At 32.1% G+C, this 15,342-nt stretch overlaps 1 protein-coding gene across 16 annotated transcripts in view; it reads left to right on the top strand.

The window, feature by feature from the left end:
• Nucleotides 1-944: 944 nt before the first annotated feature.
• The window catches only part of LOC148233292 (serine/threonine-protein phosphatase 2A 56 kDa regulatory subunit gamma isoform-like), a 76,878-nt gene continuing 62,480 nt past the window's right edge, over nt 945-15,342 (top strand). The window contains exons 1-3 of one of the 16 annotated variants that reach the window (XM_088189315.1): nt 945-1,060; nt 1,954-1,996; nt 4,460-4,501. In XM_088189315.1, the coding sequence (XP_088045441.1) occupies nt 1,958-1,996; nt 4,460-4,501 (81 nt within the window). In that variant the 5' untranslated portion in view covers nt 945-1,060; nt 1,954-1,957. Of the gene's footprint in view, nt 1,061-1,953; nt 1,997-4,459; nt 4,502-9,812; nt 10,176-11,870; nt 11,942-12,071; nt 12,123-12,477; nt 12,542-15,342 lie in introns of those variants that run through there. The other 15 variants (XM_088189304.1, XM_088189311.1, XM_088189307.1 and 12 more) reach the window with 15 other exon arrangements.

Here is a 15,342-nt window from a genome sequence, read left to right as displayed (position 1 = left end):
ATTGAATTTTTTTTCCTAAAGTCACATTGGAAAATTTTAATTCAAAAATACCTATATTATGTTTATTTGGAAGTATTACTGTTAGTTGGGTCTGTAAATCCTATAAAAATCATAGATCTGCTCGTCAATAGCGGCTTCTACGAATTTTGTCACAAGTTTTTTGTAAAATTTTACCACCCTACCCTTTTTCCCTATGTCACAAAGTGTCAAACCGTGCCAGACGTATCCCTCTACCTATACGTCACGTAACAGAATTAAAATTATTTTGATTTACAATGGCAACAATATCATAGCTAGCATAAGATATGTATTTGTGTGAAATCGATGTTGCTGAATAATTTCTTTCACAAAATCTGTATAATAATAATAGAAAATGTACGCGATACTCATAAGCATATATTGTAAGTACGTCACAGACACGTTGGAGCTTGGTGAAGTAAACATTATATTTCTGTTTTAGGAAAACTGTTCCACTGAAAAAATCAATTAATATAAATCCAAAAGCATTTCTATGAACAAATTTAAATTCGAGGAATTCGTAAAACGGCGTTTGTGAACATTTCTGGAATAATGTTGCCGAAATATCTTCTTCATTTTTACTTCAGCCCTCTTTGAGATTTTTGTTTACAAACACTGCTCATTCAATATGATTTAGATATGTATTTAAATTAAAAATATCAGTCATAATAGAAATATATATATATGTACTAAAAAAAAGCAAGTAAAAACATTTTGAAAAAATTAGAAATGATGAGGGCCAGGGTGCTACACACTAAAACTGGGAAAGCAGGTGAGAGGCCATATAAACTAGGATTTGCAAAGAATACAAAGAATGCTGCTTGTATGATAAAATATCTTATTAAAGTAAATTCTAGTCTTATTTTAGATTTAAATATTCGCTCGGTAAAAAAATTCGCTAGCAGCTAATGGCCGATTTTAACGCTGTTGCGACCAAGAGGGTGGCGGCGATAGCGGCTGCGTCGTGAGTTGACAGCTCCCCCGCGCCCTCTCACCCCTCACACTAAGTGCCGTTTGACGGTGACATAGAACCGTATTGAAGGTACAATATGAAATATTTACAATTAATTACGAACATCTCTCTCAAAAAAGGGCGTAAAGTCTAGTAAACAATTTAATTACACGTCAAACATTGATCGATTCGCGGCCGTGTGTTAATTCTCGCTCCGTTAACTTTCATCGAAGACGTGTGTTGTGCAATAATAAATTGTGTACGTAAACAAGGCGTGCGAATAGTTCTTTTCGTTGTTATTTTTATTAATTATATCATTATTTTGATGCATCATTACCGACTGTTGACATAATTTACATTTTGTTTTTGTATAATTTTTTTATGTGAGTCAATGTGACGAAACGTATATTAAAACTTTGGTTACGTCGCTGATTTCGTACCAAATACATATGTGCGATTTGGCGCACTTTTTAATTATTTAAAAAAAAAGTGACAATTCCTTGAAGTTTTATTGAATATTGTATTACAACGTAGTAAAAACTATTTTTTGTATATATATATAACTTTCATAATATGAAAATAGTGAAGATTTGAACTTTAACATAAAAAGTGGTAAACACAACAAAAAAACTGAATGTTAAATTTGATTTTGACCTCGAATATGTTTATGATCATATAACAAAATTAACTCAATTACGAATGTATAGTATGTTTTATAGCAGTTTTCAATACTCGGTTGTTTAAATTTACATAATACCAAGAAATAATTCACATACAACAAAAAAGTTTTGCCAGTGTTCAAAGTTTAAAAATTTTATGTTAGCGCTTAGAATTTTGCACGTAATTATGAAAAATACTATTAAAGATATATAAATACAACTTATTAAACGATGTTTCATTACCAGCCGTTAAAAGTTATTGTGTTGTTTATATTTTTCCTTTGCATTATTGTATTAATTGAATGTTTTTTTTATTGTTTTCAGAAACATGAAGAATAAGCAAGAAAAACCACCACCAAACTCCGGGGTGAGTTACACAATTTTCCCCCAAAATAATAGTTGGTTTCAAAAATATTTAGCTTCAAGCTCTTCATCTTCAATCGATTTTCTACTCTATTTGGAACCATTTACTCCTTTCTAGTATAATGTGAAGAATACTGGTTGTCATAAACATAAACCATATCTAAATATGGGATTATTTCAATAGAACTAAGTTATAATTTATAGAATTTTTATATTACCAATTGATATTCAATTTCGAGCTATTTTAAATAACGCTGACTGATTTGACTGGTTATTATTTGAATATGAATAATATTAGCTTGTTTCATAATAAATGGCTGATATTTTTAATAAGATATAAAACACTATAATTTGACTATTCAAAATATGCTACACTTTGTTTTTCTGAATGATTTAACAATGAATGAATCTATTGCTTATAAAAATCTTAATTTTTAGAGCTAAAGTCGTTTTTATTATATCACTCTGATTATTAAATTTCGTATTTGAAAGCAATACGTCTAAATGTTAAAAATATGATTTTATGTATAAAAAACTACTTGTTAGTTAGTAAAAACTGCTAGTCATTACTACCCACTGCGTTTCCCAAGCTACCGTTATTATATTCGTTTAGGTTTGAATTGAAAATGGACGTTTCGCAACTGCCAAATTTGAACGTGGCGCCGTGATAACTAACAAGTACCCGAAAATATTCTAAGGAATATCCGGAATGAGGCAAAATTTCCAATCCAAATTTGTTTAAATTTTCCACAGTAATTAGGAAAGTATGAGATCTTTCATTATCATGGGGCAGTATTGCTCCAAATCTCCTCACCATCGGAGATTTTATGGCTAATTTTTTATTACTTGGTTTAGGAAACGATTGACGAATAATTTCACGATACCACCATGTTGTCACAATATTTTTTTCCCGGATGCAAACTTAGTTTCGGAGCTTCTTTGCCATGTAAAAATTGTCTTGATCTCTTCTGGTTATAGTAGTGAATCCATTTCTCATTACAGGTAATGTTTCCCTTTAAGAATGGTTCCATATTGTTTCTGAGAACTAACATAGAATAAACTCTGAAATATTGCTGTTTTTGCCCTTCGATCAGTTCGTATGGTACCCATTTAAACTATTTTTTACCTTTCTATGAAATCCAGATGTCGGGAAACGATTGCATGAAAAACCCCAAAGTGTCCGAACAGATAATTAGCTTCAATAATGTTACTTAATCTTTCTTCATCAACAGCAGATTCAGGTTTTTAATGAGGCTCATTTTCTTGGTTTATATCGCCGGTATGAAATTCCACGAACCTTCGCCGTACAGTTCCCTAAATCCTTACTTGATTTTTCTTATGGCCTGCGCCGCATTATGTTTCATTTTTAAATAATGCATAACAGTCCAAAGAAAATAATTCTTGACTGCAAATAAAAAAAAATAGAGAACACCTCTTTTGAAATAAATATAAAAATCAGTCCTCTTGCAATCACCGTCCGTTTTTGGCAGAGTAAAAATCGGCCATTTGATATGAAACAACCTAATAGAAAATTAAATGAGATTTGCAGCCGTTTATAAACAAGCGGTTTATGTTTATATATGTAGACCCCAAGGCGAAAACACGTTAACTAGACCGGAAGTAAATTTTAGCATCTGCAACAAAGAATATGTTATATACAACCTAAAGGTTTTCATAATTAATGTGTTGATAAGGCTTCGTAGGTTCACGTTTGTTTTTATTATTGTCATAAATGACTTCATGTTTCATTAATAAATTTATTTTCATTAAAATTATTTTTTATTAACAATATCATATTTTACGAAGATATATAATATATAATTAAAAACATAAGATGAATATTTAGTGTTATATCATGAATGCCTTTCATAAACTCATCTTTATAACTTTTTAATGATTTTATTATATATAATAAATTTAAGAACTGCTGTTATCTACCATTGAACAGAAAATAGTTCAGTTGTAGTTTTATGATTAAATATAACATAAATGTATAAAATGATAAAATAAATAAAATAAATATTCATCTGTTTTTTTTATTATTTTTCACTCGTCATCTCTACCATACAAAATTGTATTATTTTTATATAATAATTCAGGCCAATTTATAAATGTCTAAATATCTTAAAATTACATTTATCTCAGTTAACATACCTCAGAGGGGATTTGTTTAGACGTATCACGCTTGTACTTAATAGCTTTAGATCTACCGGTAAGTCACAGATTCGTAAATTGAATTACATTTAGAGTTGCATAATTCTGTTTTTTTACTATCAATTTTCAAATTGTGCAATGTTTATGAATATCAATAACGCTAAACATACTAACTGTAGTCTAATAGATAATTCATTTCAAGAGTATTTTTAAAATGTTCATCCTTCATAAAGTATTCTAATAGTTTAAATATTAACCAGTTCTTACTTTTTGAAACATCGTCACACTTCTAATGAACATATTTTATTTACAGACAAATAATTCTGCAAGTCAAAATAACGCGGATAAAAATGAGGTAAGTGCTTTATTATTATTGCAGAAATTAATAGTTTTAAATGTGGTTTTGCTTGTTTAAAATATAAATATGTAGCATATCTATCGAAAACTATTTGACAACGGAATGTGATTCTTTCCACCTTAAATATTAAAGATACAAAACCTTAATTGTGTGTTCATAGAGTGATATCATTTCTTCTGAGAACACTTGTGTTTGTTCAATCAAATTCTTACTCTAATATGTCTGGCATTTTCTGCTTTAAATTGTACAAAATTATGTATTGTAATATTTGTGTCAGCTCGACAATAAATTTGATGCAACATGATTTTTATTGCTTACAACATACAATGCAAATGTTTATTTGCGTCCGAGGTTGTATTAAGATGATGCCTAATGGAAGCCATATATGTATGTCTTTAAACAGATTGTTTAATCTTGTATTACAAATTATTGTATCATGTTATCGGAAATTAGTATTGAAACTCGACAATATTGCATTGTTTACGTGATGATATATCAACGTTTTAATTTATCGCAATTATGTCAATATCGATAAAATATCTGTGTTTACAAGAAAGTCTATTCCAATCAATTGTGATTGACATCTATGTATCTATATCTATGTGTATAATACCGTAGTGTACATACACAAAATTGCTTGGTTACAACATACAGCCTTCGGGATGACTCATTTGACAGATTCTGTTTGTAGGTAGGCTTAACAAATAAAGCTTTCTTCTAAATTTCCGTCATATAAATAAATAAAATTTACAATTAAAAGCAATATAATTTTGTTTAATAAAATAAAATATTATTAATTTAATTAATTAACATTTATGCATACAATTGTTTCGCGCGAAGTGATCATAATTTCGCGCTTTCCGCTCATAATTTTCATACAACGGCAACAATTTTATAAATGTAATGGATCGCTTTTCCTGGTATTAAGTATTAGTTTTAAATACAAGTTGTGCAATAATGATATATGGTTTCATCAATAAACAGAACATGTTATAAAATGTTCTAGTTTTTCATGTTCTGTTTCATCAGGTTACCATGATGTTCATATTACCGTCGTAATCTTCAAATTGTCGCGCTTGTCAAGCTTCTAATAGTCGACTCGGTTGATTCAGAGTAGCTTTGCTTGTGTGCAAGTTTAACTGAACTTTTGCATGTTACAAGTGGAAAGCGAAGTGGTAGTCCAAGCTGAAACTCCAGATAGATGTTTTGTGGTGAATTTTGGAATGAAAGTGATTATGTATATATCATTATATACCATTAAAGAAAGGGAGGAGTCCATCTAGACCTTGATCCTTTTGATCAATACAGAAAATATGATGCGGAACTAGAAGTTTTGGTTTTTTTTATATTTTTTGGCCTATTGTAACAGGTGGATTCGAAATTTATTAAATCTTGATATACTTTTTACGCTCTGGATTATTCGCTAGCAACCTGTTCTCGGTGTTAATATCTGAGGCTGACCGTTTTTTGTCCGATCCGATTCTCAAAAATTCGAGGGACACAATTTCATACAACCCTTTTAAAACAGGTATTGTGCAACTAATTTCGGCGCAACTAACATGGGTGGTCCCGACAGATCTTACATATTTTTAATTAATTCGAAATAACAGCATCCATCAATTATAATCGTTCATGGATTCTAAGGCGTATTTCAAGATGGATTTGATTATTCGATTATGCATATACTTTATATAAAACAAGGAGTAATCCATGTAGTTTATTGTATGTGTGTCTAATTGCTTTTTTTGCAGTCATAAAAATTTCGCAATTTTCAAACAATTGTGTCAATATTTTACGAGAAAAGTAACCAAACGTATTCATATTTTTAGCCTTTGTAAAATTTCTTATCTTGTTTGGATTATGTTATGTTGAATGTATCATATATTTTATTATTTTCACGTTTTAAATCTGTATTCACTCTGATAGTGATTTATTTTTTGATATTATTAATATATTTAGCTAGTGATGGTATCGATTCTACAATGCCATTATTTTTAGATACAGCTGTAGCATTTATAATAAAATATATGTCAAATCAATTTAAATTTTACAATTTAATAAAAAATATATAAAAAAGTCTCTTAAGATTTTAATTACATTATTGTATGGGATTTAAAATGTGAACATTAACAGTAATTGCAATTGGTAATCATTCTTATTCGTAGTCTCATATGTATTTTTGTGTAATGTTTTTCTTCCAAGGTAAAAATTTACATTCGACCGCAATGAAATTTAAGAATGGTTCATTACTTAATTTCGGAAGAATGGAAGAACACTCACACGCTTCTTCGTCGATAATCTTTCAGCGCCCATCTTTCCAATTATTTTTCAAGTTAATGCTAATAGTCGATTCTGCATATGGTCGTGTTTTTCTGCTCTTGTTCTTGCCAATTGCGTCGTTTGAGTGATGTTTAGTGTTATTGCCTAATTCATGGTTCACACGGCGTCGACTAGGCGGATTCCGACTCGCCGGTAGCTCCAATAAATTCTAATTCCAAAAACTTGTTAATTTAGGTGGCGCATAGCTGTAATCACACGCGCCATCGAAAACAACTTCTTAGATTTTTCGGTGTCACCGATCGATCCGGCGCCTTGTGAACCCTGGGTTCGCTGAATTACTTATATGTATGCATTTTTGAACACGCACTATGCGACTTATGAGTTAGTGATGTAATTTTGTGAAAACTCGAGGATTTTGTAAATAATTGAAATAATATTGTCATAGTAAAAATATACAAGATTTTACCCGTGTGTTTAAATTGGAATTAAAATAATCTTATTGCGCCGCACAGTTTTATTTTAAAATGCAGGTTTAGTATCCGGCGGATGTGGCAAATAAAGAAGATTCCAGTTTATATCAGGCGGCCGGTGTCGATTTAGAGTAGTAGTCCTCTTTGGTGAAGTTGTAAAAGTAATGGGTCTCTCTGGTCTCTGGTGCATCCTGAGCTTAGTCGCTCTTCCAAATTTTTGGGTGTTCCGAAAAGACAATTTCACTCGCATTTTGTTTGGCAATGCGCTTTTGTTCGATTGTAACTTTTTAAATAGCATTATGTTAAGTTATGAACAGTATCAAAAGATTTTCAGATTTAGACCGCTGAAATCGGTTGGATACCAAATTTTGTTATATTTACAGTATTGTTTTAACAACTGGTAAAACCTACTGATAATAACTATGTTTTCCTCGAATCCAATACATCTCTAGACGTTTCATATATTTATAAAAAAAGTCGGTTACGATTATCCGAAAGAACCTTATGAGAAATTAGTGCGTAGAAGGTTGTAAATCGGTTTATTCAAAATACGACATAGTTAAAAAACAGATTTATATGATTGATGATTCTGAAGGTAAATTTTTGCCCGAATACCATTATTACTGGTATTGCAATCCCTATTCTTAGTGTTTTCGAATATAAACGGTGTTTTTTAGAGGTATAGATCTTAAAAATGAAATAAAACACATAAAAATCGTGGTAATGGCCATGATATTGCAATGATAATTTTATGCTACTAGCTGCCTCGAATAAAGCGCAATCTGGAAGTTCAATTTTCGAGCAGCTGGGGCCGTATATCGGCAATAACGCGGCGAATGTTGGCTTCCAAGTCGTCCTTCGTCTCTGGTTTATCGGCGTAGACTAGCGAATATCTCCACAATAAATAATCCAAAGGTGTTAAATCACGCGATCTTGGAGACTAATTCACAGGTCCATTACGCGAAATTATGCGCTCATCGAAGGTTTCCTTCAATAAATTGATTGTGGCGCGCGCTGTGTGGCATGTTGCGCTGTCTTGTTGAAACCAAAGCTCTTTCACATTAATGCCATTCAACTGGGGAACGAAGAAGTAAATAATCGTGGATATATAGCGTTCTCCATTCACTGTAACTTTCTGACCGATATCATTTTTGAAGAAATATGGACCAGCCCATATAACACACCAAACAGGGTGTAACGGCGTCTCAGTAATCACTTATGGACTTTCTTTACTCCAAATGCGGCAATTTTGCTTGTTTACATAGCCATCCAACCATTGAAAAAAAAATGTGGTGAGAATGAGGATCAAGAGCAATCTTGTTTTCGGCCCATTCACCGAACGTACGACGCACAGATGGTCAAGCGGCTTCAATTCTTGCACGAGCTTGATCTTGTGAGCTTGTAAACCAAGATCTTTCTGCATAATCTTACACAGCTCCAATTTCTGTGCAAGATATCGAATCGACTCATTGGGGTCCTTCTCAATTTTTTCGGTGCGCACTGTACGACGTCTCTGCGGATGCGTATCATCAATTATTCGAATAACTCTTACGTCGACCGTAAAATGGACGCACTGTAAGTTTCGCTAACTGAACCACGATTTTCGAAATAAATTTACACAATTTGCAAGCGTTGTTTTGGCGTAAGTCTATTCTTGGTGAAATGGCAAACCAAACTGAGAACAAATCAACTGTTAGCTGTCAAATTAGCTGTCGCTGTATTTGCCAAAAAGTGTGGTTGAAAAACAAACCTTTAAAGGAAACACCCTTTAGCTCCATTGTCTGGAATCCCAAGGAGACGAAGTACTCGTTGTTAAATTATTCTGAGAATAAACCTTAGATATTTCGTATCTGTCTTAGTAATCTTGCGTGTTTTCTTAGGAGCGATGAATACATTTAATTGTATTTTCGACGTTCAATAAAGCACTTTTAAAGTTTCTCGTAGGCGTTATTGACAATTCAGTAGCGGGTTGTGGAGTGCACTCTATTTGATAACCTAGCTCCTCAGGAAGCAAAGATGTTTTCAGCGATTTCTACGAAAAGCTGGATGGTGTACATCTCTTATATTTTATTTTAACTTATTTTATACATTTTCGTGTGTATTTATATATGTATATAAATATGAGCGTACATATGTAGTATATAAATGTGTATGCTTATAAAAAAAACAATGCATCATTCTGTGTCAAAAACAATTGCGTCAGAGTCAGCGCATTCGCAGCGTTTCTCAAACTGTGTGCACTACTAATATTATTATATTTTTATTGTCGGTTAGATAGTACTTTTCATTGCTATTCGTATCCACTTCGGCAAGGCGAACCTGACCGTGCTCTTGCACTATCTTCGCGCGCGAATCTATTCTCAATCGGCGCGAAAATAGGGACTCGCCTCTCTTGCGTCAGCATCGGACGCTCTATTCGTGCGGCGCCGAATAAATAGCCACCGGGCACCGCAAACTTTGGCAAAGAAGGTTAATAACATCCGCGAATTCATTCAACATTTCGTCGTGCTCGTGCGCGCGCAAGCACGACGAAATGTTGGCGAGCTGATGCTTCCACTAGTGTGCTGCGGTCGCCCGTCGCACGCGTACGCGTCGTGACGCCGCGCGTCGCGTTGTTATTGTGTGTGTACTTTGTTTACTTTTTTGTTTTGCGAAGGAACCTCGTACGTCTTGGATTGTTTATTAGATCAATCGAGGAGAGGGCGACGCTTCTGCGTAGGATATCCTCGACTCCGGCCGTTGCGCAACTGTGCCGATTTATTTTAGTTGAACGGGAATTGTGCGCGAAAAGTTCGTTCGGATTCTGATGCTTGTGTTATATGTATTATAGTGGATTTGGCACGATTTTGTGGTCGTGTCCGAGGCGAATTGTGCAGTATTTAGAAAAGGCAAACTTGTCAATGTCGTCCATGTTGTTTAATGTATTTTTGGCACCAGTCTGTGTGTATTTTAAATTTGTAATTACATGTACAACTATTTCTTGAAAGATACCATACAAACGACACACATTTTCCTTTTAAGTTCATTTCCAACAGGAAATTTAATTAAAGCACTCGAAAGAAACGAACTCTAAGGCTCGTAAATGGTCATATAAATGTTATAATATAATTCTAGGTACATATTATAAACAAATATGGATATGGTAGATTGCAATGAAATAAACCTTGTAAGATTAATGTCATTACTCATTAGGTCATTTGGTACTAGATGCATTTGAAAGTGGCTCTTCAAAGAGCTATATAGTATATTTAGGGCAATTTTTCAGTGAAATAACTATTGGTAAAAATATAAAATATAGTTTAAGTGTTGGAAATTGTGACTTGAATAAAAAAAGTAATTTTATTTTAGATGGAAAAAGATGTTTTAATTGGTTAGCTAAATATATATTATAATAAATGTTATATACACACATCCCTTATTTTAGATACGTTATGTAGGTCATGCAAAATCATATAAAAACTGCATAAAAAACAATTATCATATTAAGTGTAAATAATAATAAATAATCCAATTTATTATTATTTACACTAGCCGAGATACAGAACTCACGGTATCTCGGCTATATTTTGGCAGATGTTGGTTTTTAGGTGCGCACAATATTTCGGGTTTGTGGGCGTGGACACGACTTTTAGCACAACCCCACAAAAAATCCAGCAGCGTTAAATCGCATGATTTTGAAATCACCAAAACGTGACATGGGAACTTTTCACGCAAAATAATCAACGTTACACCCGATGTGTGGCAAGTTGCGCCGTCTTGTTGGAATCACGTGTCTTCCACATCAATATCTTCGATTTCGTGCCAAAAATAGCACTCACTTGTATTTATATTATTATTAATAGTGCATATACATATTTTACATTTCTCGTTGAATTACGTGATTATGATCGATATTTTAATTGAATGACTTCGCTCACATTCTTTGAACTACTTATAGATTCGCTTTCTGTTTCAAGACTAAGAACCATTTTAACTAGATTATCTTCATAATAATTTCTCAATATCATGGTTATTGAAATCTTGTAAATGTAATGAATTCGATATGCTTGTTATGGCCAAGATGCTTGGACCAACCCAAGCGTGATCTTCCCGTTCGTTCTTATACTGTTGTCATCCGTGAGGTACGGATGAGCCCATTTATTGTTATTGTTATTAACATGTAAAAAAACAAACAGCAATGGCTGGTATTTTTTTTTTAAAGAAAAAATATGAATTAAAGGATGAGTGTGTATTACATTTATTATTATTAATATTATTATTATTACGTTCTATTGAAACAAAATGACAAGTAAAAAACATTTTGAACGATAAAAAATAGTTTAATATTAAATACACACAGTTTGAGAAACATTTTAATGCGCTGGTTTAAAATATGATTACGTTAATTCTGCGCGTCTTTCCAACGCATATATACCCACATATGTATTTATTTAGAAAAATGTAGCTATTTTTTGTAGATAATACACACAGAGTGGTATAAAAAAACTACATTTAAATGCTGTAATGGACACAATGAAAAGTCAGACAATTCGAATGAATTTTTCGTATAATTTTTTTGTTTCATTCGAGTGTATTGTATTGTAATAACGACGAAGGGTTTTATTTTATGTTTTTAGACAAAATCGGATTAGCGAGGTTCCAAAGTATATACGATTATTGATTCTGCCGAAAAACCGGCAAAGGCAAGGTTCGCTAATGTTTTTTTTTTTTTTACTAAATTGAAACAATTTCAAGTGTCACGTTATTGGATAGTTGGGCGATTTGTTGCGACAGTGGTTCTTAACGTTTTTTTAATTATGCTCTCTTTTTTTGGATAGCAGCGCTGGATAGTGAACAAGCTGTATGCAATTTTGGTGTCAAAAATGGACGTAATGTTGTTTATTATTTACATTTGAAGCAAATGTTGCACTGCGTACACTGTTCTTCAATATGTATTTTTTAATGATTATTCAACAGGCATCTCGCACATATTTTGACATATATATATATACTTCATAAAACTGATCAGTTTCACACTTCTAATACGGAATTAAAATGTTAGAATAGCTTAGTGCTTAGTCACTGTTTATATGGCACTGTTTAAACACATTTTCGACTAGTTTTTTTCTACACTGTTTGCACAAGCTTAAGGAATGTTTACACGATATAATAGTTAACGGTAGATTCGACTTTATAAGTAATCGAAAATTTCATTAAGAACGCCACTTTGTTGATGATTTATAGGGTCAAAACTGAACGCCAGCGCGGAAGACCGGCAGGAGGCGTGCGAAAAATGGCTGTTTCGAAGGTGAAGAACATAGTATAATAATAACAAAAATAAATATATATAAAGGCACGTCCTTTTTGAATTTGATGAATATGAATTATGATGGTAGGTGGTGCGTCAGCTTTTCGTATAATATAATAACATACATATTTATACGGAATTATACTGTTGTGTTGGTTTATTCAGAATATTGTCATACTATGAATAAAAGCAACATAAATGGCTCAATATTTACATGAATTAAATTGCGCTGCAATTTACCAAAATTATTGAGAATTGATATGGCCATGACAGTGGCGTTAATACCGCTGTGAGGTTTCCTTTAAAGCAATTAAAAAATGCGTAGTTCTCACAGAAAAATCTCACTAAAAAATAAATAATTTGCTTTTCAAAATTTTCGTTGTATGGTTTAGTTTTTTATGGTTGTTCTTTAAATTTCTTATCTGTTGAATAATCAAGGGAGAGTACATAAGAGCAGTATAAATTAAATCCCACAGAAAAAAAATATTTATTCGTGATACAGTATTCAGCTTAAAACATATTGATCTAATCCTAAATATTTATAAATTTATCGGATATTATTGGATTTTACTAACAAAAAACGCTGTTATACAAGTGTTTGATAACAGTATCCGTCAAGGTGGAAGTCGTCTATGACCTACATTTAGCCCTTCATAGAAAAATAATTTTTATATCATATAATGCACGATCTACAACGGCTATAATCATCATGAATATTAGGAAAAACCTAATCTGTGATGATCGATCGGAATGATCGGAACACTGTAACCGCGTAGTCGACACGGGAGCCGTCTTAAGTGAAATTGTAAGACGTACATATGTGACTCAAAATTATTTAGCATCACTAATGATGCTTGAATTTCATCTTAGCCACAAAAAAAGTTTAAATTTATACCATTTTTTATATCCATGGTTCATATTTTTCAAGTAAATGGTTTGCCAATTTACTGCAAAGTTGAATACCATTTCGAATTATATTTGCAGTTAGGGTGACTGGATTTTCATCTTCTTCTGATTCATTTTCTGGTTTTTCAACGATATCTAGAGTTATACCAATAATATCATTGTCATTCAAGACATTATCTTCAAGTTATTCATGGACATCATTTTGGCTAAATGTATCAAAACATTTCCCACTAATTTTATGTGGTAAAAAATGATTTCAGCTCATAATGTCGATGTTTGATATTCTTATAGCAAATTCATTATTTTTAATTGCTCTTAAACCAATAGTTATAAATCATTTTCCTTATGTAGTTTATTATTGATATGTATTTCAAATCGTATACATTAAGTTATAAAATTATGGCGTTTGGCAAAAGAGTGGTTTATATATTGATCAGTGAATCGAAACAAAGTTGTGGGAACTCCTATCGAGAGACATATTAGTCTAGATCACGAAATACGATTAATTTCAAATTTCATACATCTCGAGTTATCAATTTATTCACGCACACCTAACCAATTGGCAATACACTCACACCTCGATTTACTCGGAACACGTTTTATGCGGTTTCGCTTTAACGCGGTCAAGAAGTAAAAATTATTATATTTAATATATTGCTTTAATTAATAAAATAAAACGGAAAAATTGCTAACATATTATTTAATAAGAGTTAATCCTGAAGAATCTGCTGCTAGATATATGTAACTAAGGAAACAGGTTAGATTAGAATCGACGAAAAGGAATATTAAAATTGTTATCCTAGTTTTAGTTATATGACAAATATAACTTCTCAGAAGTAAAAAATTCACGTCAAAAGCAATAAAATCGTGCCGTCGCCGTCACGATTTTATTGCTTTTGACGTGGATTTTTTACTTCTGAGAAGAGATAATTGTTTTTTGCGCTCTCTTATTGATCAAAATTCGGTTTAGTTGTGCTTCATTCGATTTTCACTTATTGTAAGTCGTAATATTGCTATAAAAAGTCTTAATAAATCGAAATAATTAAAAAAACGACCTCTTACAGGCTAATCTTTGCCCCCTCCTGGAAAAAGCTGATATGACGTCTATGCATTGGACTAATTAGCTGAGAAGTGTAAACATATCATAAAACCATGTAAGTCGATGACTAATACCTGAAAGACCCGGGCTCGATTTCCTTAAAAAGCTAAATGTTTTTTTAAATTTATAACGTGTCTGAAATTGAATTTAGTGATCATTATACATATACAAAAACCAGCACGATTGACTAATACCTGCAAGACCTGGGTTCAAATTCCATATGAAGTGTTTTTAAAATTAGATTTAATGATTATTATATAATTTTATTTCTGATCGAACAGTAAAAGGTTTTCTTAGATTCTCCTATACTCACGAAAGAATACATTGATAAATTGTGTAACAAAAATGAGCATGAGTTACTAATTATTATTTACTCCGTTGTGACACATTGAGCATTACAAAATATATATTATTAAAAAATCTGTAGAAATTGTTTTGGTGACTTCTTTTCAATATAAATCTATTATTGTATTTGGATTGTACTGTTGCTGTTTCTTGTGTAGATCATATTGGTTTTCTTTTCCAAGACGATTTGTTTAGAGTTCATCCATATAACCCAGGTAAAGGGAACCTTTTTTATACTAAGGGCCATTTGGATATTTATAAAATCAAAATTCTTAATTAAAGGGTGTTTTTTAAGAGCGACAGCCAATTTGACAGCTGACAGTGGATTTGTGCTCAGTTTGGTTTGTCATTTCACCATGAATAGACTTACGCCAGAACAATGCTTACAAATTGTGCAAATTTATTTCGAAAATTGTGGTTCAGTACGCGAAACTTACCGCGCGCTGCGTCC

Source organism: Plectrocnemia conspersa, unplaced genomic scaffold (assembly GCF_051122295.1).
Source record: "Plectrocnemia conspersa isolate PC_06_02 unplaced genomic scaffold, ASM5112229v1 ptg000008l, whole genome shotgun sequence".
NCBI classification, from domain to species: Eukaryota; Metazoa; Arthropoda; class Insecta; order Trichoptera; family Polycentropodidae; genus Plectrocnemia; species Plectrocnemia conspersa.
This window is presented reverse-complemented; position numbering and strand designations above follow the sequence as displayed.